Genomic DNA, 24,572 nt, shown 5'->3' on the forward strand with positions numbered 1-24,572 from the left:
CCCTATGTGCTCCTTCATAACCTTGAGCTGCATCACCTACATGACCATTTAAGTCCCCTCCCAAAACCGCTATCTCATCATACCTCATACCACCTACTACACGTATTAAGTCATCCCAAAATCTATCCTTCTCTACCTCATCCAAGCCTGCCTGTGGAGCATATGCTGATATAATTGCAGTCATCATTCCACCGAACAAAATTTTCACCACAAATATTCTATCGCATACTCTCATAACATTCATAACATATTCCATCCATTTCTTCGCAAACAACACATCCACACCCCCATATCCATCTGTCCCCCCTACCAAAACAACTTATAGTCCCAAATCCTTCCCAACAATCTTTCTGGCTGATCCACCCCTGAACCGGACTTCCTGCAAACATGCCAGATCCACCCACATCCTACTAAATGCCTCAACGACTTCCCCTGCTCTTCCCCTCAAACTTCCTACATTCATGAACCCACTCTCATTCCCCTGGGCGATTTAATGTCCTCAGGCTTGCTTTGAAGCTTATTCTTGTATTTAGTCATAGGCAGTATTAATAAAGGGGGACAGACATACCACAGGCCCCACTCACTGCACAGTCCCAGGTCCAGGCAATGGATCTGGGACCCCTAGCCCACCAGTTTACCAGTGGCTGTGGTAGTGGCCTCGGGGTACCCTGCCAGGACAGCTGCAGGGACACCCTCCAAGCGCGCCTTGGCACTGCAACTATCCCGCCATTATACACCCACTGATAGGGCAGCCTCCTGGGGCGCTACTCCCAGGTTCAGGCCCCTCTCTATTGGGCGGAAGCGGTAGCCTGGGAACCGCAATGCCCTGTACCCTCTAGCACTGACCCAAGCCCCATCTCGCCCTGGACCCATGATCTATGCTGGTGGAACCCCCATCACGCCTTCCCCCAGAAGTCCGCCACTAGGTAGCGGGGGCAAAGTTTTCTGGCCCCATGCCCTTGCTGGTGCCAACCTCTGTTACATGGTGGGATAAGTTGTATGAAATGTAAAGTGCATGTGGTGTAGTGCATAGATAGTTAAAGGAAATGTTTGGGAGAGTATGCTGGTCTACTCTCCATGTTACTGTCACACTGAAAAGGTCGGCAAAGGGGGATGGTTAGATAGCTAGTGAAACAGGAGCTCCAGCTCTCCCTATCACCGGCATTTCCATTCCCCTCGGGAGTACCACCCTGCTCGGCCTGTGCTACAGAATTTGTCTGAGAGTACACAATGACTGAAGCAATCTGAAACCCTGCTGTCACATCTTAAGCCAACTGTCCAAGAGATCTCAAAAAGTTGTTATCAGATTTCAATAAAATCTGTTGGATAGGCAGGCAGTGGATCAAGGAAAAGCTGATTAGACTTTAAGTTGGAGCTAGCTCCGGATGCAGGAAATCATAATTTAAGGCATACGCTCTCTGAGACTGTGTAACTGGGCAGACTATGAACAAAGAATTGGCTGATTATGAGAGACTGTTAAAGTATTCGCCTGGTTGGAAAAAGGAATTCATCATCATCATCATCATCATCATCATCATCATCATCCAGACCTCCTTTCCCACCCTAGGACAAGGTGAGGAGTAGCAATGTCCAGACAGCCTAAGTTTGGCCAGTTCAATAGGCCATGCTTCCATTCATTCATCATAAAAAAAGAAGAAGAAGAAGGAATAACAGCATTAAATAATAAATTTCATTAGCACTGGCGGGGATATGTACTCTCTGAATGCTTTTCAGTTTTCACTTATTCTTGTCCTCCATTTGTCTGCCTGCTTCTCAGTCCCAACTCTGGAAGGTCAAAAACCCACTTTCCACTTAGTGCACTTGGAGACACATGCTTTTTATTTCTATTCCCAAGAATGCTCTGCCTCCTCCTCCTCCTCCTGCCCACATCACAATGAACAAATCCACAAACACAAGGCTATTGATGTGCCTAGAGCATTACTCAAGAGTACAAATAGGTAACTGAACTACCCAGAAGAAGCATGGGATGTGCACCATGGTTTGATTAGTGTACTTTGAATGAACAGAAGAAAATACTGATGAACTTGGTGGATGGTCAACATGCTTTGTGCAGCATTTTATTTTGAGATATGAACCAATGCACAAGGAGTTAGCTCTCAGTCTAAGATATTTAAAATGTCTGGGTGTTATCACAAGATGACTACAAGTCCTATTTCTTATGGCACCTCTAAATTGGCTCACTGCAAGTGAAAAATGGATTTCTGGCTTTTCAAAGACATATTATTTTCATATGATTCAATTTCTTACAATAATCAAATATTATCTTGAAATAATATAAACAGTCTTACTTACTTGAGCTGATACAATACAGATGAAGAGAGATAATTGTCCCAACAGTAGCTGCGCTCATCATGATGTTGGGCAGCACGTTCCCAACCTTCGTAGGCATATACCATCAGGAGGTGATCACTCTTATGTCCCTTACTTAGTTGCCTCCTGACTTCATCCACTATGCGCTCTTTTCCCTGCAAGGAGTAATTTTTACATTACAATACTGTTATTATGAGTGCATGTTTCTCATGCACTCACAATATGCTTTCTTTTCTTGTGCCACACCCTGTCTCACCTCTTCAATCCACCAAGTTGTTCCTTGCATCCCCTTTCATCTTCTCTTCACCCTACACACCACCTCACATGCTGCACAGATTTCTTCTGTGAACATCTTGCACACACCTTCCACATCCCCCATCTGCTCCAAATCATATTTACCCAATCACTCGTCCACTTCTCTTTCATATTCTGTTTTTTTCCATTCTCTTGTGACCTTTCTACCCTCCTTGTATGAACTATTTCCTCCTGTCCTTCCCTTCTTCTATTCCTCCATTTCATTTGAACCTTGACTTTCACCACCACCAGCAAATATGCTCATTATAAAAACTTGACATATTACATCCCTACAGTAGGGGTTGGCAATTACGGGTTGGTAACCCAAGGTCAAGAGCTTGGAACACTACCATTGTCCCAGTCTATAGGAACAACTAATTTTTTTGGTTATATAGTGAACTCTCAATTATCTGTTGTACCAATATCTGGCCTAACACAATATCTGGCTAAATTATGCAACATCTGGCACTGAAAAATGAAGTAACCAGCGGCTCTATGCAATATCTGTGTGTGATGCACATCAACCAGCTTGTACACACCAGTCAACCAACGTTCGGGAAATCGCTGAAACACTATGTACTGTATTAATGTAATGTATCATTGCTGTACTGTATTTCATGCTTAGTTTTCATCTTTTACTCATGGGAAAGTTTTCAGGAAAGAGGGTCAAGACAGACAGTAACACAATATCCGGCCTGATGCCGAGTGTTGAGCTGATGGGGGGTACTATGTAATATCCGGCGCTTTGCTTTATTGGACATAGAGCTTCACTGAATTAAACTGGATAACTGAGAGTTCACTGTATTAATAAAACATGACAAATCACGATGTTTTATTCATATACCTGGCAAACTGAGTAAAACAACAAAATCTACAGTAACTACTTACCAAAAGGGTGCAGTGATTACACCTATATTATAACAACATCATAATCCTAAGGTAAGTAATTTTGGTACAAAAGCAACACAAATAATTAACTGTTCCACTGTGAGTGCAAGAAGTGATTACAAAATATACCTATTTTGCGGTACAGTACTTAAGGATGTGGTCATGCAATGTGTACCGACGATCTCTCTGACTGGCCATGTTCAGTCAACTTTGGCTGCATTGTTTACCAACCATCGCTCCAACTGGATGCATTAGTGTATTCCGTGTCAGAGCAATGGGAAACTTAATGATTTAACTAAACCTAACTAACCAAACCTGATCTAATCCAACCTAACCTCACTTTTGTTTGACGGCCAGGTTTCAAATTTCAAAATGAGTGTAAAGTGGAGGGACTGTAAGAAAATGTTCTGGAGAGAGGTGAAAAGAGTAAGACAGGGTGGAAGTGAAGTTAGCAGGGGAGTGAAAGATAAAAATGGTAGATTATTAGTGGAGAAGGGAGAAAAAGTGAGCAGATGGAGAGAACACTTTAAGGAATTGTTGAATGTAGAGGATGGAAGTAATGCGAGTATAAATGGCTGGGGAATGGCTGGGAGAAGGAGGGAGGTGAGAAGACAGGAAGAAATCAGTAGGATAGAAGTTGTGGAAGCAATGAAGAAAGTTAAATTGGGGAAAGCACCAGGAATTGATGGAGTGTGTGGTGAAATGCTGAAGCATGGGGGAGAGATAGAAGTAGAATGGATGTGGAAGACGTGCAGATTGGCCTGGGAGGAAGGTAGAGTCCCGGAGGATTGGAAGTCAGGTATAATTATTCCCTTGTACAAAGGAAAGGGGGAAAAAGAAGTGTGTGGTAATCATAGGGGCATTTGTCTTCTTAGTATAATAGGAAAAGTGTATGGTAGGATACTTATAGACAGAGTTAGAGAAAGAACAGAGAAATTAGTTGGAGAAGAACAGGGAGGCTTTAGGATGGGAAGAGGTTGTGTAGATCAGATATTCATTCTTAGATCTTTAGTGGAAATGTTTCTAGAGAAGGGAAAGAAGTTGTATGTGGCATTCATGGATTTGGAGAAAGCATATGACAGGGTGGATAGACAAGGATTGTGGAAAGTGTTAAGAATATATGGAGTAGATGGGAAGTTGTTGAATGCTGTGAAGAGTATGTACAATGGTGTGAAGGCTGCAGTGCGTGTGGATGGTGAACTAAGTGAATTTTTCTCTCTGAAAGTTGGTTTGAAACAGGGATGTGTCATGTCTCCATGGTTGTTCAATCTGTACATAGATGGGGTAATAAAAGAGGTACAAGGTAGGGTAGTGGATGTTGGAGTGGCCCTGGTGAGAGAGGATAGTGTTTGGAAACTCCCTGTACTGTTGTTTGCAGATGATACTGTGTTGTTGAGTGAAGACGAAGGGGAGCTGCAAGGCTTGGTGGATGAGTTGAGAGAGTGTGTAAGAAACGGAATCTAAAGGTGAATGTAGGGAAGAGTAAAGTGATGGTCTTTGAGAGAGGTGAAGTTAGTGAATGTACAGCGAGGTTGGATGGTGAGGAATTGGAAAATGTGAGTATGTTTAAGTACTTGGGTAGTGTGATGAGTAAGGATGGAGGTTTGGAGGGTGAAGTGCTTGAAAGGGTACAGCAGGGAAGAAAGGTTGCTGGTTCTTTGAAAGCAGTGATAAGAAACAGGGAAGTGAGCATGGAAGTGAAAAAGTTACTACATGACAGTATTGTGATACCAACTCTAACGTATGGAAGTGAAGCTTGGACATTGTTGGAAGGACACACGTCAAGAGTGATAGCAGTAGAAATGAGTTATTTAAGAGGAGCCTGTGGAGTCACGCGGAGAGATAGGCTGACGAATGAGGATATAAAGGAGCGTTGTGGTGTTGATGTGGATGTGATAGGAAGTGTTATGAGGAACACACTGAGGTGGTTTGGCCATGTGGAGAGGATGGAGGGTGAAAGACTGATGAAGAGAGTGTATGTGAGTGAGGTGGAGGGGGGAAGAGGGAGGGGGAGGCCGAGGATGAGAAGGAGGGATGGGGTGGAGAGGTATATGAGGGAAGGGGGTGTGAGTTGGGAGCAGGGCAGTGAAATGGCGGGGGACAGGGCGACTTGGAGGCGATTTGTTTGTGGCCACCCCAAACGGGATTGAGGCGTCTGGCAATAGATAGATAGATAGATAGAGATTTGGAAGATTCCGGTGTTGCTGTTTGCTGATGATACAGTATTGTTGAGTGAAGATGAATGGGAGATGCAAGGTTTGGTGAATGAATTTGAGACAGTGTGTAGGAAGAGAAATCTGAAAGTTAATGTAAACATGAGTAAAGTTATGGTGTTTGAGAGGAATGAAGTCACAGAATGCACAATGAGGTTGGATGGTGAGGATATGGAGAATGTGAGTGCATTGAAGTACTTGGGTAGTGTGATGAGTAAGGATGGAACTTTGGGGGATGAAGTGCGTGAAAGGGTACAGCAGGGAAGGAAGGTTGTTGGTACACTGAAAGCAGTGATGAGAAATAGGGAGGTGAGTATGGAAGTTAAGAAGTCACTGCATGATAGTATTGTGATCCCTACCCTGATGTATGGAAGTGAGGCGTGGACCTTGCTAGAGGGGAACAAGTCAAGAGTGAGAGCAGTGGAAATGAGTTACTTGAGAGGAAAATGTGGAGTGACATGGAGGGACAGGTTGACGAATGAAGAAGTGAAGGAACGTTGTGGGGTGGATGTGATTGAGAAGATTAGGAGAAATACACTGAGGTGGTTTGGACATGTGGAGAGAATGGAGAATGAAAGACTGACTAAGAGGGTGTATGTAGGTGAGGTGGAGGGAGGGAGAGGGAGAGGAAGACTGAGGATGAAGTGAAGGGGTGGAGTTAAGAGGCATATGAGGGAGGGAGGAGTGAGTTGGGGAGAGGGTAGCCAAATGGTGGATAACAGAGCAACTTGGAGGCGCTTTGTCTGTGGTCATCCTTTGCGGGATTAGGGCGTTGGGCTATAGACAGATAGATACATTTTCCCCCCCCCAGAACTTTTTAGGATTTTTTTTTTTTTTCTTTTATGCATGGGAGAAGGAACCACAGGCCAGGAGCCCACAAAATTGTTTCCACCAAGAAAAAACAAAAACAAAATAAGAGAGACAAATTCAAGATTAGTTCATCTGAGATGCCTGGACATACTGTGTTTGAATGACTGGAGATCATAGGCAGTAGGAAACACACACAGAGCTGAGACAGTTCCAGAGCTGACCTGTTGAATACATGAACGACTGGGAGTAACGGTCAACTCTTGCATTAGAAAGTTGGACAGGAAGGGATGAGAGTTGGTTGCTAGATGGGTGCTAAGCACCCACCATGGTGGTGGAGGGATGCATGAAGACAGTTCAGAGATGCAGTGACCAATGAAGTAGTGATAGAAAGAGATAAAGATGCAACAGTGCAGAGAAGAGATATAGGTTGAAGGGAGCCAGTAAGAGGAGGGAAGTTCATGAGATGAAAAGCCTTTGACTCGACCTTGTTGAGAAGAGCCGAATATGGGGTGCTTCCCCCACACATGAGAGTTGTACTCTACATAGGGTACAACTCAGGCAGTACTTCTTTGATTTTCCCTGGAATGATTATTGCTTCCATGGCCGGGAGCCATCTGAGTGTGCCTTGCGCATTACAGAGGTTATTCTCTTGGGCATGGAAGCATACATTCTTTTCTCATTTTCTCTGACTAATGCAAGAAAACCTTGGTCTAATCACGCTTGCTCTAATGCTGTCCGCAACGAGGAGAGGGCCTATAAAAGGTACTGGAGCCAAACCACCCCTGAATCACATCTTTTATATGTTTCTGCCCAGACTCGTGCAAAGTCTGTTTTTCACTCTACTAAAAATAATTTCATCCATACTAAATGCTCTCAACTCTCCAACTCAAATTCTTCCCACTCCTTCTGGAACCTTGCCAAAAACCTTTCTAACAACTTTACCTCATCATCCTTCCCTCCTCTTTTCTACTCTGATGGCTCTGTAGCTATTTCTTCTACTGATAAAGCACATCTCTTTGCTCAGACTTTCTCCTCCAATTCCACCTTAGACGATTCCAGTGCTGTTCCTCCATCACTTCCCCCCTCTGACTTCCTCATGGCTGACATTAAAATTTCTTCAGCTGATGCATTTTCTGCCATCACAGGCCTCAGTACTAATAAGGCATATGGGCCTGTTGGAGTCCCTCCTGTTGTTCTCAAGAACTGTGCTTCTCTGCTTACACCCTGCCTAGGCAAACTCTTTCACCTTTGTCTATCAACTTGTACCTTTCCTTCTTGCTGGAAATTTGCTCGCATTCAACCAGTCCCAAAGAAGGGTGACCATTCCCAACTTTCTAACTATCGTCCAATTGCTTTAACATCCTGTATCTCAAAAGTTTTTGAGTCAATTCTTAATAGAAAAATTTTAAAGCATCTTTCCTATCACAACCTTCTTTCTGATCATCAGTATGGGTTCCGTCAGGGACGCTCCACTGGCGATATTCTCACCTACCTTTCAGACTCCTGGTCATCCTCCTTTCGGGATTTTGGCGAAAGCTTTGCCATTGCACTTGACATGTCAGAGGCTTTCGATCGGGTCTGGCATAAATCTTTAATTTTCAAACTGCCCTCTTACGGTTTCTATCCTTCTATCTGTGCCTTCATCTATAGCTTCCTTTCTGGTCATTCTATAGCCGCTGTTGTAGACGGCCATCGTTCTTCTCCTAGATCTATCAACAGTGGTGTTCCTCAGGGATCTGTCCTATCACCAACTCTCTTCCTTTTATTCATCAATGACCTTCTAAGCTGCACATCTAACCCTATCCACTCATACGCTGATGACTCCACCCTTCACCTTTCCATTCGGTTCCCCCAACGTCCATCTCAGCAGTTACTTCAACAAACAAGGGATGAGGCTATGGCACACCTAATGTTTGACTTGGCTCATATCTCAGACCGGGGTAAAAATAATCTGGTTGTTTTTAATGCATCAAAGACTCAGTTTTTACACCTATCAACCCAACAAAATCTTCCACAGGTATACCGACTAATGTTTAGTAATATTCAGCTTGATCCTGCATCATCCTTGAACATGCTTGGGGTTTCATTTACTTGGGACTTATCTTAGAAAGATCATATTACATCTCTTGTAAAATCTGCTTCTAAGAGATTAGGTGTGCTAAGCCAACTCCATTCCTTCTTTACCCCTGCACAATTGTTGACTCTATACAGGGGTTTTATCCACCCCTGTGTGGAGTACAACTCTCATGTGTGAGGAGGCTCCCTACATACAGCTCTTCTCAGCAGGGTGGGGTCAAAGGCTTTTCGTCTCATTAACTCTCCCCCTCTTACTGACTCCCTTCAACCTCTGTCTCTTCGCTGCACTGTTGCATCTTTATCTCTTTTCTATCGCTACTTCAATGGTCACTGCTCCTCTGAATTGTCTGCGTGCATTCCTTCACCTCTACAACGGGCGCGTAGCACCTGTCTAGCAGCAAACTCTCATCCTTTTTCTGTTCGACTCTCTAATGCAAGAGTTAACCGTTACTCCCAGTCCTTCATTTATGCAACAGGTCAACTCTGGAACTGTCTCCCTCTGTCTGTATTTCCTGCTTCCTATGATCTCCAGTCTTTCAAACACAGTGTGTCCAGGCATCTCGAAATGATCGGATCTTCAATTTGGCTCTCTCTTGTATTTTGTTTTTCTCTTGGATGGAACAATAATAGTGGGCCCACAGCCTTTGGTTCCTTCTTCCTTGCAAAAAAAAAAATAAATAAATAAAACCCATGCATACGGGCAACAACTGTGCAGGAGTAAAGAAGGCACAGAGCTGGCTTAGTACATCTAATTTCTTGGAAGCAGGTTTTAGACGAGAGGTAATATGATCTTTCCAAGATAAATCCCAAGCAAACGAAACCCCATGTATGTTTAAAGATGATGCAGGATTGAACTGAATATAACTGAAAATTAGAGGACACTCCAACAGATGAATCTGTTGGGTTGATAGATGTAGGAATGGAGTTTTTGAAGCATTAAAAACAACACAATTACTTTTACTCCAATCAAAGATATGGGCCAAGTCAGACATTATGTGTGCCATACGCTCATCCCTTGTTTGTTGAAGTAACTGCTGAGAGGCGAATGAAAAGGTGAAAGGTGGAGTCATCAGCATATGAATGGATAGGGTCAGATGTACAGAAATTCACTGATGAATAGAAGGTGAGGGGACGGAGCCCTGAGGAACACTACTATCCATAACTCCAGGTCTAGGAGTGGTTGTCAACAATAGCAGGAGCAGCAGCTATAGAACAATCAGAATGGATGCTAGAGAAGAGGGCACAGACAGAAAGATAGAAATTGCAGGATGGCAGTTTGGAAATTAAAGATTTATGCCAGACTCAATCGAAAGCCTTTGAGATGTCAAGTGTAATGGCAAAACTTTTGCCAAAGTCCCAAAAGGAGGATGACCAGGAGTCTGAAAGGTAGGTGGGAAAATCGGCAGGGGCGCGTCCCTAGTGGAATCCATACTGACAATCAAAAAGAAGGTTGTGATGGGAAAGGATCTTTAAAAACTTTTTGTAAAGAATAGACTCAAAAACTTTTGAAATACAGGATGTTTAAGCAATTGGGCAATAGTTACAGGGATGGGAATGGCCAACTTTCTCTGGGACAGGATGAATGAAGGCAAACCTCCACCAAGAAGGAAGGGCACTAACTGACAGACAAAGGTGATCAAATTTACCTTGGCAGGATGTAAGCACAAAAGCACAGTTCTTGAGGACAATAGGAGTGAACCCATCAGGCCCAAATGCCTTTGTTAGTATTGAGGCCAGTGATGGAAGAAAATACATCAACTGAAGAAATTTTACTCTCAGCCATGAGGAAGTCAGAAGGGGGAAGGGATGGAGGAACAGCACCAGAATCATCTATGGTGGAATTGGAGGATAGAGACTGAGTGAAGCATTCTACTTTACCAGAAGAAATAGTTACAGAGCCATCAGAGTGGAAAAGAGGAGGGAAGGATAATGAGGTAAAGTTGTTAGGGTTTTTGGCACGATGCCAATGAAATGGAGAGTTCAGAGCATTTAGTACTGGTTTACCATCACCCTTTTCCATGCTTCTATAAATACACCGTAATTATTAATTTTTCTTATCTAGTACTGCAAGGGGGAAGGGGAGTGGGGAGTGGCCAAGGATGAAATGAGAGATGGAGTGGAGAAGTACATGAAGAACAGGGATACAAGTTGAGGTAAGGCACCTAGATGGCAAAGACAGGGCAGCTCAGAGGTGACTAATTTGTGGCCACCCATAAAGGGATTAATGCACCTAGTGACAGATGGACTGAGATGCTGCCAGAGCTAAAATATTCTCTCCATCCATCAACTACACCATCCTCATCCCAAGCACATTATCTTATGATCACAAAACTTTACTCCTCATCTCTCCTTTCACATTCTAAACCTCTGGCTTCCTTCACTGTCTTGTATCTTATCCATAAATCATTTTTCCTTACTCATTATTCACATGCTTCATCTGGCTTCTTTTCTTAGCTGATTATATTATGTTTCAATCTCCTATGCTCCTGTTTTTTCCCTTTCTCATTTGTCCTCCTCCTTCTCCTTCAAGGCTACATCCCTATTACTATTGGAGTTAATTAAGCCATGGATTAACTCTTCTCTTTATCTCCTTTCCATTATTTTCTTACCCATTACTACTTCAACTGCTTCTTCACATGTCTCACAATATTTAGTGAAGACAAAAACATCCTAACCTCAGACTCTTTTGGTGTGAGATTAGTCCCACTTACCCTGTAATATGCCTGCAGCGTCTGCAGAGAGAATTAAATCACTTCCTTACATTTCTGTTTCTCTGTCAAAATCAGCTTGTCTACTGTACTGAAAAAAATGATTTTCAAGTACAGTAAAGCCCAAAGTTTAGTGACATCTTTGTTCACAGTTTCATTGTTAGTGTTGGCCTGAAAATATTCCTAAACACTAGGTTTCGCACGAAAACCCCTGTTAGCTGTGAGAAAACGTAAACAAACTGCACATATGGAAAGTGATCGTCACTTGTTCACCGCCACTGTAGCAGAAGAGATGCAGCATGGGATGGATGTGTTGCATGGAAAGGTGGAAGCAGCAGAGGCAGAGGAGGATGGAGGTGTCAGAGGTGGCAGGGTGCAGTAGCCTCACCACCTGCCTTGGAAATTACACCCCCATTCCTTCCATTAAGCACCTCACTCCAGCCTTCCAAGTGAGCTTCCTTGCCTATCATGTACTTTGTATTAATACTAGTTTCTTTTCAGACGTGATCAGTGAATTTTACATTGCATAAATGGGTTTTAGGGGGAGATGGCATGGGACCCTGAACCAATTAGCCTATTTCCCATAGGATCAGTGTCCCAAATTTAGCAGTCTCATGGTTCGCGGTACCAATTAGGCGTGAAACTTGGGGCTTGACTGTACAAATTGTACACTTACTATTGGTGTAACAAAAGGATCCTTGAATGAGAGAGCAGTTGCAACTGTGAGGCAGGGTCCAAGACAGGAGAAGATGGCAGCCATGAGTAACATCCGAGCTGTAAGTGGATCCAGTGGTAGCCTTGCCAGATGGAATCCAAGTGGTGTCAGGTTCTCACTGCTGTCAAGTGCATTGATGGCCTGCAGCATCTAAGGTGAGATAAAATAAAAATATTACTGGTAATGGTTCTACTTTGCTGCCAAATGTATAGTCAGAAAGGGCAATATTTGAGTCTCATGTGGCTTCTACTAGATATTCTAAATAGTGCTGAAAGGATGTATGTGGTATTTAAGGTGGCAAAACAGATGAAGAAAGAAAACAGAGATACCAGAGGTGATTAGTGTGTAGTGTGTGTGTGAAGAATGATCAAGAAAAGATTGTGATGTTCATCCATCATCCAATCTTGTGTTGCCCATGAGGAGCACAGGAGCCTGGGGCTAGGCAAGTTGGCCCTGAGATTTAAGATGAGAGTGACCAGCCTCATTCATCCCTGAGTGGCATTACGTGAGCAAAAAAAAACAACCATCCCTTGGACACAAACCTGCCCAGGCTCAATCTGATTGGAGTGCCTTAATTTCTCACTACACCACCAGGCACCATAATTTGATTATATGGTTACCACCCAGCATAGTAAACGATTTCCTGGTGTACAGGAAACCATTTGGCTTGTCACTTAGTATGGAACCACTCACAGACAGAAGGAAGAGGAAAGAATGAAGGAAGGAAAGACAGAAAAGGAAAGAAGGAAGGAAGTGAGGATATTAAAGATGCTTGGAGAATGCATTATAACTGGTTGCTGAATGAAGAGTCTAAATGGGAGAGGGAAGGTTTGAAGTCTGCGAATCCAATGTTTCGCCCCTGGCCTTTGACTGATGTGCTACTGTGAGCAGAACAATTGGCGGGGTGCAGTTTGAGAAGGCTGCAGGTGCATCTACACCATATATGCGCTATCCCTCTCTTTCTACTTTGTCGTATGCTTTTTCCAGATCCATGAATGCCCTAAACACCTTATGGTCCTTCTCACAAGCTTTCTCTGCTATCTGTCTCACTGCAAATACTTGATCCACACAGCCTTTGCCACTCCTAAAGCCACCCTGTTCATCACTCACTAGGATTTCTAATATCTGTCTTACTTTATAACAATTCTTCCATGTACCTACCCTACCACACTCAATAAACTTATCCCATGATAAATCTTGCACTCACATCACTCACCTTTATTTTTGTACAGGGGTACAATCACAGCCTTTTTCCACTCAGCTGGCATAGTTTCACTCATCCATGCCTTCTTACATATCTCCAACAAGCACTTCATCCCACTCTCTCCACTACACTTAATCATCTCTACATACACCTCATCAACCCCAACTGTCTTCCCATTTTCAGCCGCTTCACAGCACTCTTCACCAGTGCGAGTGTCACGTCTCCTGGCACTGCATTCCTTCTCTGCAAACATCCAAAACCAATCATGTTTACAGCCACTGTGCTCTCTTTATTTCCAATCATCAGGCTTTCAAAGTATATTTTCCATCTGGTCCTTGCTTCATCCCCATGGGTTAATAATCAGTCACCTGCATCCTTCACACCATCACATTTCTTTCCACTTTCACTTCTACATTGCCACACCTCTTTCCAGAATAACTTCCTATTTTCAGAGTAGTTTGCATTCATTTTTCTTCCTAGATCATCATTTACCTCCTTTCTTTCCTCTTCACTTGTCTCTTTACATGCTTCTTGCTCTCAATATATTCAGTTCTTATTTCAACTGAACCCCTGTCTTGTAACCAGTTTTCCTACACTGCTCTCTTAACCTCATCATCCCACCATGCCGTACCTTTCTTCTTTGTTGTTACTCTTGCCACACCACACACCACTTTAGCATTCCTAACTAAGCAATCCCTGTATGTGTTCCACATTCTTTCCAGATCCACTGCATTCCAATTCACTGATTCTAACTCCTCCTCTACTTTGGTCCTGTAATCATCTGCCATTTCCTTGATCCTCAGCTCGTCAACTTGCTTTCTCCCTGGCTGCTCCTCTCTCTCCTGATTCATCTCACTCCTCTCAGCTTGATCTTGCATACCACAATCATATGAACTGACAGACCTCCACACCGTCCTCTCATGGCCATAATAAAGCTACCATTCCCATCATCGACCTCTCTGCGAGCACATAATCAATCAGGCTTCTTTCAGCATGATCCCCATTCCATCTATACAATGTATATGAGATGCTACCCAAGAGTTCCAGTAATTTGAACAGAGGGAGCCAACCGTTTGCAGTTTTGCCTTTTGCCACTAGGAGGAGTCAGCAGCACCCTTTGTGTGTCAGTGTGGCCCCGGCCATGTCTGTGAGCGGATGCGTTGTTGAGCTACGCTTACTATTGTAATGTGGTGTGTAGGTGGTTTGGCAGTTTTGCAATGGCGCAGCAATGTCAAGTCAATGATGATCGTTTTCCCCGATATCCAATGTACTGTTCACAAGGAATTCGTCCCAAACGGTCAATCTGTCAGCAGAAAGTTTTACTGTGGAGTTTTGCAGCATCTGAGGGAGAACATCCACTGAAAATGTCCAGAACAGTGAAAGAACAAGGACTGGGTCCTGCATCATGACAATGCCCCCACCCACACATCAAATGTTGTCTGGCAGTTCCTGGCTTCCACTAACACAGTAGTTATTCCCCACCCACTGTATTCACCTGACCTTACCCCCTGTGACTTTTTCCTGTTTCCCAAGCTGAAATTACGACTGAATGGGCATTGATTTGACTCGACTGAGGAGATCCAGACAGAATCGCAGAAGTCTTCCAGGGACGCACGGACTCGTGGAAATATCGCTGGGACCACTGCATACGTTCCCATGGGGACTACTTCGAAGGCAACAGTGAGAACTAGGAGGTAAGGTAACTTATTTTCCTATAATATTCATGTTACTGGAACTTTTGGGTAGCACCTTGTATATATGTGAATCTCTGTGTTTGAAATACTAGTTACAAATGCACAACCTCCTCTCCTGACACATATCCTTTAGTCGATTCCCATTATCATTTGCGTCTGATACTCCATTACAACCCATTATGTCATCCTCAGGACCAGTGCCTACTCTTCCATTCATATCCCCCATCACAATCACTTTATAGCTCCCGGGCATTTCTCCCACTACTTCATCCAGCTTATCCCAAAACCTGTCTTTCTCTCTCTCACTCCTGTCCTTACATGGTGCATACGCTACATTCAGCACTACTTTCACCTTCTCAAACCTGAACTTGACATACTGTACATACATCTCGAGCTGACACATTTGTAGTCTCTCATTCCACTCTGCCACACCTCATTCATCAACAAAGCAACTCCTCCTTTGCATCTTCCTCGCCCATTCATTCCCGATCTTACACATTTCACACCCTCCCACTCCTCCACTTCACGCCCTATCATCTTCGTTTCACACCATGCCATCACGGCATATCTCGCACTCTTGAATACATTCACCACTTGCTCTCCTCATTCACACCTCTCACATTCCACATGGCCATGCAAATCTGCCCATTTGGTTGGGGCCCTGGGCAGGTATTGGGCTCTCTGAGGCTCTCTGAAACAAATGCCATGATTAAGTGATTTTGGGTAGGGGAATCTGAGGGACACTTAACCCTGCCAGAAACCTCAGTTATATGGTTACCACCCAGCATTGTAAATGGTTTGGTGGTTACAGGAAACCATTTGGCTTGTCACTCGCTGCAGATATTATACTGCATCTCTACACTAAGTGTGTGGATGATGGGCACCCCCGTCCACCACAAAGAGGATGATGGGTGCCCCCATCCACCACAGCACTAATCGTACTTATCAGGTCTGTGACTAACCTCATTCCTATATCTCTTGAGGCTTTCAACATTTCAGCAGTCAACCAAGACACATGTGCTTCCTTCCCCACCATAATGCCTATTGCCCCACTCACCACAGCAGCATCAATCAAAGGCCAAGGGCCAAACACTGGATTTGCTGGCTCCAAACCTTCCCAGTCCAAGTCAAACTCCTCATTCTACAATCGGGCGTAATGTTCTCTCTATGCGTCTGTAATATCCCCAGTGTTCACCACCAGCCTTCCTTCATCATTCTTCACACACTGCTCACCTATGATACTCCTATTCTCCCTCTTTATCTGATTTGCCACCTTAAATATCATATTCTTCCTTTCTGCACGATTTAGGTTATCAAGTAAAAGTCTCTGTGACTCAGACTTGGCCATATAAATCACTTTTCTAGATGTACACTTGGCAGCCAAGTATTCCTCTCTGTTACCACCCTCCTTCCATTACCGGAAAAGCCTTCTTCTCTCCTTAACTTCAGCTTCTGCACCCTCATCCCACCACCAAGTTTCTTTACATCTTGGTGGGCCTCTAGTCCATCCACATACTGAATTAGTAATTCTCAAGAGGTTGGTCTTGAGGGCTCTGTACTGCTCATTAACATTTCTGTCAATGTCTGCCTGTTCAGCCACCACACTCCTCATCTCCCTACAGAAGGCATCCCTTACTAATTGGTTTTCCAGTTTCCATATTTTCCTCCTAGGTGCACAGGTCCTCTTTTTCATCACGCTCCTAAAGCACCATGTCACATACCAATAACTTGTGTTGCTGTACACACTCCTAGCTCCCTATAACTTTAACATTCCTCACTAACCTCCTATCAGTCTTACTGACCAGGAAGTAGTCTATCTGACTGCTATTTCCCCCACACTCATAGGTAATCAACTTACTCTTTCTCTTCCTAAAATGTGTGTTGCATACGATCATGCTGATTGCCTCTCCGAACTCGAGTATCCTTTCCCCTTTCTCATTTCTTGTATCACGTGCACATTCTCCACGTACTCCTTCATATCGATTGAGCTGCATCACCTACATGACCATTCAAGTCCCTCCCAAAACTACAATCTCATCATCCCCAATACCACTTACTACACGTATTATGTCATCCCAAAATCAATCCTTCTCTACCTCATCCAAGCCTTCCTGTGGAGCACATGCCAACATAAATGCAATACTGCCTACAAAACAATGGTTCTCATGGTAACAATTACACAGTTTATGACTGTAACATTACCTATGTAAAGAGTGACTGCAATAATCATACATACCAAGCCCTAAGCTATACTGATGTATCTTACCTTTTCTCTGAACTCTTTTACTTCATCATCGACAACTACAATTCATATTCCCTTCCACTGCTCTTCCTTCCATATCTTGCTGGAATATTCATTTCATATTGGCCAAAACCTTCATTTACCACACAAATCTCAACCATTTCTACTCCATTAAACTTCATATTTAACTCTTCACATTTTAAACATTTGTTTGTTTCCAAATAGGGTAACAGAAATGCAATAAAAAAAAAAATACACAGTCCTAAACTAAAAATGCATACAATGAAATACCTTAAACTTCAAAGACTTTACCTGGAGTGACACTTCAACAACTGAAGGATCTGGAGGCATCATAACTTTTGACAAAAATGGCCTAACAGATCCTAAGCGTAAGATCTTGATGTGCAGGATAATTTCTTCAAGACGAGTGCGGAGGATTTCTGGGAGTGGGTATTCATCAAAGGTTTGCTCTCGTGCTCTGGTGTAGAGGTGGTAGCAGACACCCTCCTGTACACTAAAAATAAAATACACAATCAATACCACATTCATATACACGATAATACAGATTTTAGAGAAAGATAGCAAATAGGACAGTGTACTGTACAATAGGAGGAAGAAGAAGATGCAGGAGGAGGAGGAGGAGGAGGAGGAGGGGGAGGAGGAGGAGAAGGAGGAGGGGGAGGAGGAGGAGGAGGAGGAAAAAGAAGAAAACAAAAGAAAAAGTGGAGGAGGAGGATTCCATAGGAAAGCAAACAGCAACAGACCTTATGATCCTTTCGAGGGTGCTTGTTACAGAGAAGACTATGACTACAAGATCAAACTCTACATGCTAAAGGATAAGGATAGTAAAGCAAGAAGGCTCCCCCCACCCCCAAACTCTCCAGGAAGTGAGAAAAACCACCATGAAGCATGGAAAAACTGACATGGAAATTTCACAGGAAATACTGAAAAGGAAGGACCAGACAAAGGACATGGTTATCGGAACTTGGAATGTAAGGGGAGCAAATGATGAGGTGAAAGAGAGAGATTGTCCAGGTGCTTGAGGGCGTGAAAGTTGATGTATGCGGAATAACTGAAATGACATGGAGAGGTGAGAGTGTGAGAGAATGGGAGTATGGATGGGGTATATGTGCAGGAGTAGGTGAGAATGAGAGGGCTAAAGAAGGAGTATGTATAGTTGTGAGTAAAAGATGGAAGAAGAGCATAAGACAGTATGGATCAGTTGGGTCAAGGATTCTGTGGGTAAGATTGAAAGTTGGAATACAAATGTGGGCGATTGTGTGTGTGTGTATGCGCCAACACAAGATCATGCAAGCAAAGTGAGAGAAGAGTTCTGGACAAATGTGGAAGTGTGCATGAAAAAGTTTGGTAGGAATGAGAGAATGTTTTTGATCGGTGATATGAATGGTAAAGTAGGGAATGTGAAAGTGGATGGAATAGTTGATGAGTGGGGTGTGCCTGCTGAGATAGAGGAAAATGGCAGTGCATTAGTGGACATTTGTGCTGGGAGGGGGTTGGTGATAGCCAATACCCTCTTCAGGCACAAAATGATCCACAGGTATACATGGCGGGTGATGAGGAGGGTGGGTGGTGAACTGAATGAAAGGAAGGCAATGATTGATTATGGGTGTGTGGATGAAAGGATGCGAAGATGTGTAATGGATGCAAGAGCTAATAGAGGCTGGGGGAGTGGACTTTCTGACCACTACTTGGTGGTGGCCAGAATCAAGGTCCAATTTGGATGGAGAAATAGAAGAAGGGAGGGACAGGAAGAAGGAGTAGTTGGAAGGAGAGTGGAAAGGTTACAAGAGGATGAGAAAAAGGCAGAGTATAAGAGAGAAGTGGAGGAATGATTGGGCAAATATGAATTGGAGCAGATGGGGGATGTGGAACGTGTGTGCAGGATATTTACAGAAGAAATATGTGCAGCATCTGATGTGGTGTGTGGGATGAAGAGAAGACGGAGGGATGTGCAAGGAACAGCGTGGTGGAATGAAAAGGTGAGACAGGCTGTGGCACAAAAGAAGAAAGCATACAATGAATGGATGAGAAATACGGGCGTGGAAGAAGTTGACAGGCGGAAGAGGGAGTTATATGTAGAAAGAAAGAGAGAGGTGAAAAGATTAGTAAGAGAGAGTAAGAAGAAAGTGGATGAGGAATTTGGAAGGAACTTGAGTGTAAAGTGGAGGGACTGTAAGAAAATATTCTGGAATGAGGTGAAGAGAGTAAGACAGGGTGGAAGTGAAGTTAGCAGGGGAGTAAAAGATAAAAATGGTAGATTACTAGTGGAGAAGGGAGAAAAAGTGAGCAGATGGAGAGAACACTTTAAGGAATTGTTGAACATACAGGATGGAAGTAATGCGAGTATAAGTGGCTGGGGAATGGCTGGGAGGAGGAGGAAGGTGAGAAGACAGGAAGAAATCAGTAGGATAGAAGTTGTGGAAGCAATGAAGAAAGTTAAATTGGGGAAAGCCCCCAGGAACTGATGGAGTGTGTGGTGAAATGCTGAAGTATGGGGGAGAGATAGTAGTAGAATGGATGTGGAAAATGTGCAGATTGGCCTGGGAGGAAGGTAGAGTCCCGGAGGATTGGAAGTCAGGTATAATTATTCCCTTGTACAAAGGAAAAGGGGAAAAAGAAGTGTATGTCATGCGGTTCTCTTACAACTCCTGTGCTTGCACCTTTGCTGCTTACATTACATTAACAGATGTTTCAAAGCTGCTATCTTGTGGGCAACACTCTTTACTTAACCCAAGATTGACAAACTTGCTTGAGACTAGTTTATGCTTTATATAATGAGATATACTGTACTGTATTAACAAGCATTAGAAATAAATACTGCAAACAGATTCTACTTTTTTTGTTTTTTAACGATGAGAAGCATTCATAAAAATCATCAAGAGTGCAGTGTAATGGTAAGGACAAAGCATATTTAGGATTTTTGGATTAAGGCCAGTTTAGTGTATGAGGCAGTACCTTTTCTTCTGTAGAATTAACTTTTTCAGGCTTCTGTAACCTATCCCCTGAGAATTTTGTGTGATGACCATATACAGTATCCCCAAAAGATAATCATGGTACAGAAGGCAGGTGGGAGGGAAATGAACATTGTAGCCACTCACCGGCCAGCTCGTCCTCTCCGTTGCCTTGAATTGGCCAAAGTCACCCACTGAGGTAGTAGTGTTGTTACATTGGCTTCCTTGTCATAGTTCTTCATCTTGATAAACCCACTATCAATGACATAGACAATGTCATCGATGGTTATACTAGTCTCTGCTATATTGGTTGCTATGACAATCTTACGAACACCTGTAAATAAAATTCATGGGATATATATAACAGGAATGGAAGAATGAACGAAACAACAATTACCACCATCAATATTTATCATCATTAACATCATGAAAGTAATGTGAGTATAAGTGGCTGAGGAAAGGCTGGGAGAAGGAGGGAGATGAGAGGAGAGGAAGAGATCAGAAGGATGGAAGTAGTTGATGCAATGAAGAAATTCAAAGTAGGGAAAGCCCCAGAAATTGATGGAGTGTGAGGTAAAATGCTGAAGCATGAGGGAGAGATAGTAGTAGAATGGATGTGGAAGATGTGCAGATTGGCCTGGGAGGAAGGTAGTGTCCCGGAGGATTGGAAGTCAGGTATAATTATTCCCTTGTACAAAGGAAAAGGGGAAAAAGAAGTGTGTGGTAATCAAAGGGGCATTTGTCTTCTTAGTATAATGGGAAAAGTGTATGGTAGGATACTTATTGACAGAGTTAGAGAAAGAACAGAGAAATTAGTTGGAGAAGAACAGGGAGGCTTTAGGAAGGGAAGAGGTTGTGTAGATCAGATATTCATTCTTAGATCTTTAGTGGAAAAGTTTCTAGAGAAGGGAAAGAAGTTGTATGTGGCATTCATGGATTTGGAGAAAGCATATGACAGGGTGGATAGACAAGGATTGTGGAAAGTGTTAAGAATATATGGAGTAGATGGGAAGTTGCTGAATGCTGTGAAGAGTATGTACGATGGTGCGAAGGCTTAAGTGCGTGTGGATGGTGAACTAAGTGAATTTTTCTCTTTGAAGGTTGGGTTGAAACAGGGATGTGTCATGTCTCCATGGTTGTTCAATCTGTACATGGATGGGGTAATAAAAGAGGTACAAGGTAGGGTAGTGGATGTTGGAGTGGCCCTGGTGAGAGAGGATAGTGTTTGGAAACTCCCTGTACTGTTGTTTGCAGATGATACTGTGTTGTTGAGTGAACATGAAAGGGAGCTGCAAGGCTTGGTGGATGAGTTTGAGAGAGAGTGTGTAAGAAATGGAATCTAAAGGTGAATGTAGGGAAGAGTAAAGTGACGGTCTTTGAGAGAGGTGAAGTCAGTGAATATACAGTGAGGTTGGATGGTGAGGAAATGGAAAATGTGAGTACGTTTAAGTACTTGGGTAGTGTGATGAGTAAGGATGGGGGTTTGGAGGGTGAAGTGCTTGAAAGGGTACAGCAGGGAAGAAAGGTTGCTGGTTCCTTGAAAGCAGTGATAAGAAACAGGGAAGTGAGCATGGAAGTGAAAGAGTTACTACATGACAGTATTGTGATATCAACTCTAACGTATGGAAGTGAAGCTTGGACCTTGTTGGAGGGAAAGAAGTTGAGTGAGAGTTATGGAAATGAGTAATCTGAGAGGAGCATGTGGAGTCACATGGAGAGACAGATTGACAAATGAGGAAGTGAAGGATCGTTGAGGTGTGTATGTGGATGTGATAGGAAGTGTTAGGAGGAATACACTGAGGTGGTTTGGCCATGTGGAGAGGATGGAGGGTGAAAGACTGATGAGGAGAGTGTATGTGAGTGAGGTGGTGGGGGGGAGGGGGAGGGAGATGCCGAGGATGAGATGGAGGGATGGGGTGGAGAGATATATGAGAGAGGGGCGTGTGGGGTTGGAGCAGGGGAGTGAAATTGCGGGGGACACGGCGACATGGAGGCGATTTGTTTGGGCCACTCTGTACAGGATTGAGGGGTCTGGCATCAGATAGATAGATAGACAGACTTTACTGTTCTACCAGAAGACCCATTGACATGTCTTAAAAATACCCCAGCTAATACCAATACACCAGTCCTGTATGAGACGGCCCTAGCATGTATTCAATACAGACAGTGGGTGTTAGCTCTGAAGTGTTTCACCACCTCCTGCCAACACCAGAGGAGTTGCCATTTACTTCTTGCCCATAAAATTCACTTGGTAGAGTGGAAACACAAAGCAGACAGAAAACTCTCTCATAGCAATTCTGTGTGTAGGTCCTAAGTCAATTTGCATTGGGTGTAGGAAGTGGAGAAATGGAATGGAGCACAGGGACTTAAGAGTAAATGCAGATAAAACAAAAGTGATGGTGTCTAGGGCTGGAGGCGGTACTGTCAAAGAAGAGGGAGTGTGGCCATATGCGATATGCCACAAGGGCATGGGAAGTAATTCCATCTTGTGCAGTGTTTGTGATATGTGGGTGCATAAGAGATGTAGTGATATTAGAGGTAGACTGCAAGATAATGCTGATTTCATGAGTGAGGTGTGTCGGGGAGTTCGTGTGGAGATTGTCAGGCGTAAAAGGACTGATCTAGCTGGTGAGTCTCCTGAGTGTGTGGAAGAGTTTTGTTATTTGGGAGACATATTATGTGCTGGAGGTGGGGCTGAAGCTAGCTCTGTGGCTAGGGCAAGGAGTGATTTGAAGAAGTTCAGGGAGCTGTTGCCTCTCCTGACATTGAGAGGGCTCTCCCTCTGTGCTATGAGATCTTTGTATACAGCATGTGTTAGGAGTTCAATGCTGTTTGGTAGTGAGACCTGGGCAGTAAAGGAAGAGGATATTCACAGGCTAAAACGTACAGAAATGACAATGATTAGATGGATGTGCAGTGCATCTCTGTGTGTGAGACCTGGGCAGGCTAGGTCTATGATGGAAGAGTTGGGAGGCAGGATGGGACTGGAGTGTATTGGTGTTGTGATGAAGAGAGGTAGACTGAGATGGTTTGGACATGTGGAGAAGATGGGGGGTGATAATTGGGTGCAGAAAGTGAGATGTGTTAACATCAGGTGTAGGGTTGCTAGAGGTGGACTGAAAAAGACCTGGGGCGTGGTCACTCAGTGTGACCTCAGGGATAAGGGACTGGACAGGGAAGTTGCCAGGGACTGAGCAGCATGAACAGCTGCCATCAGGTGACTATGGCTGACACATGCAAGTATGTTGGAGCATTCAAAAATGAAATAAAGGTTAGGTTACATTAGGTTTAGGTTAGGTTCTGGTGACAGAGAGAGAAAGAGAGAGAGAGAGAGAGACAGACAGACAGACGGACAGACAGACAGAGACAGACAGACAGACAGACAGAGAATACACTCGTCTTCCAGGGGGGAGGACTCAGAAATGAGTTACTTCCGTCAAAAGGTGATGTCAAATTTGTTTGTATCACACAAAGCATAGGAAAAATAGGTTCTGAAAGAAAAAAAAAAATAGGTGGTTGTGTTAAACTGCACCTTTACTGGAACCAGTTACAATATGCTTATTAGGATGTGGCTGGAACCAGGGCTGTGGAGTTGAAAACACAAGAAATCAAAGAAAGGGAGTTGGAGTCAGGTGCTTTAAGTACTGACTCCACAGCCCTGAATCCGCAGTAAGGCAGATACTACATACCGCCAGAATATTTAATTTTCAGATTTATTTTGTGGGAAATGCATGATGCTCAAATATGGGTGTTTTTTCATAATAATATTATGTACAAATTTTTCTCATTCATTTAAGGTGAGCCCCATGCCTAATAATGAGGTCACAAAATACTTTGTGATGTTGCTCGAATGTTTTGTGGTGTTGGCTATAAACATCAAGAGATGAAGATTTATCGGTTTTACACATGTGAGTTGGGAGCAGGGCAATGAAATGGCGGGGGATAGGACAACATGGAGGCAATTTGTTTGTGGCCACCCCGTACCGGATTAAGGCATCTGGCAATAGATAGATAGATAGATCAAAGCAATAGATAGATAGATAGATCAAATACTCCAAGTGGTCACCAGCAAAGCTATTAATAGAGAAACAGTTGTTTTACCAGATAGTCGCTGCCTGCGGTATGACATGCTCTACAGATCAAAACACAGCCACATGCTTTCTCAGATGTTCCCACACTTTTCTTCTTATTGGTTCTTTCTTGGCAAATGGGAACTTGGCCCAGCCTCTGACATCTCTCACACCCTTCTTTCTTGTTATCTTCTTTCTCGAGGCCAATCTGCAGTCAGCCACAGCACATATAAAGTGTGTCATATTGAATGTTGACAAAAGTCTGTTGACAAAACACTCGTACACCATGCACCTTGGAGCTCTGGAGCTGAGACTGAATTCAGTATTTTTTCTATCTATCTATTGCCAGACATCA

General features: G+C 43.5%; 1 protein-coding gene across 1 annotated transcript in view; it reads right to left on the reverse strand.

The window, feature by feature from the left end:
* Window positions 1–24,572, reverse strand: part of LOC145404724 (ATP-dependent DNA/RNA helicase DHX36-like) — a 103,988-nt gene that overhangs the window by 17,893 nt on the left and 61,523 nt on the right. The window contains exons 14-17 of the mRNA XM_080276275.1: window positions 20,295–20,481; window positions 17,488–17,689; window positions 11,997–12,185; window positions 2,314–2,486 (exon numbers count right to left, since the gene is read on the reverse strand). Of these exons, the coding sequence (XP_080132401.1) occupies window positions 2,314–2,486; window positions 11,997–12,185; window positions 17,488–17,689; window positions 20,295–20,481 (751 nt within the window). The remainder of the gene's footprint in view (window positions 1–2,313; window positions 2,487–11,996; window positions 12,186–17,487; window positions 17,690–20,294; window positions 20,482–24,572) is intronic.

Source organism: Coenobita brevimanus, chromosome 64 (genome assembly GCF_032717465.1).
Source record: "Coenobita brevimanus isolate Jiangsu-jjx chromosome 64, ASM3271746v2, whole genome shotgun sequence".
NCBI lineage: Eukaryota > Metazoa > Arthropoda > Malacostraca > Decapoda > Coenobitidae > Coenobita > Coenobita brevimanus.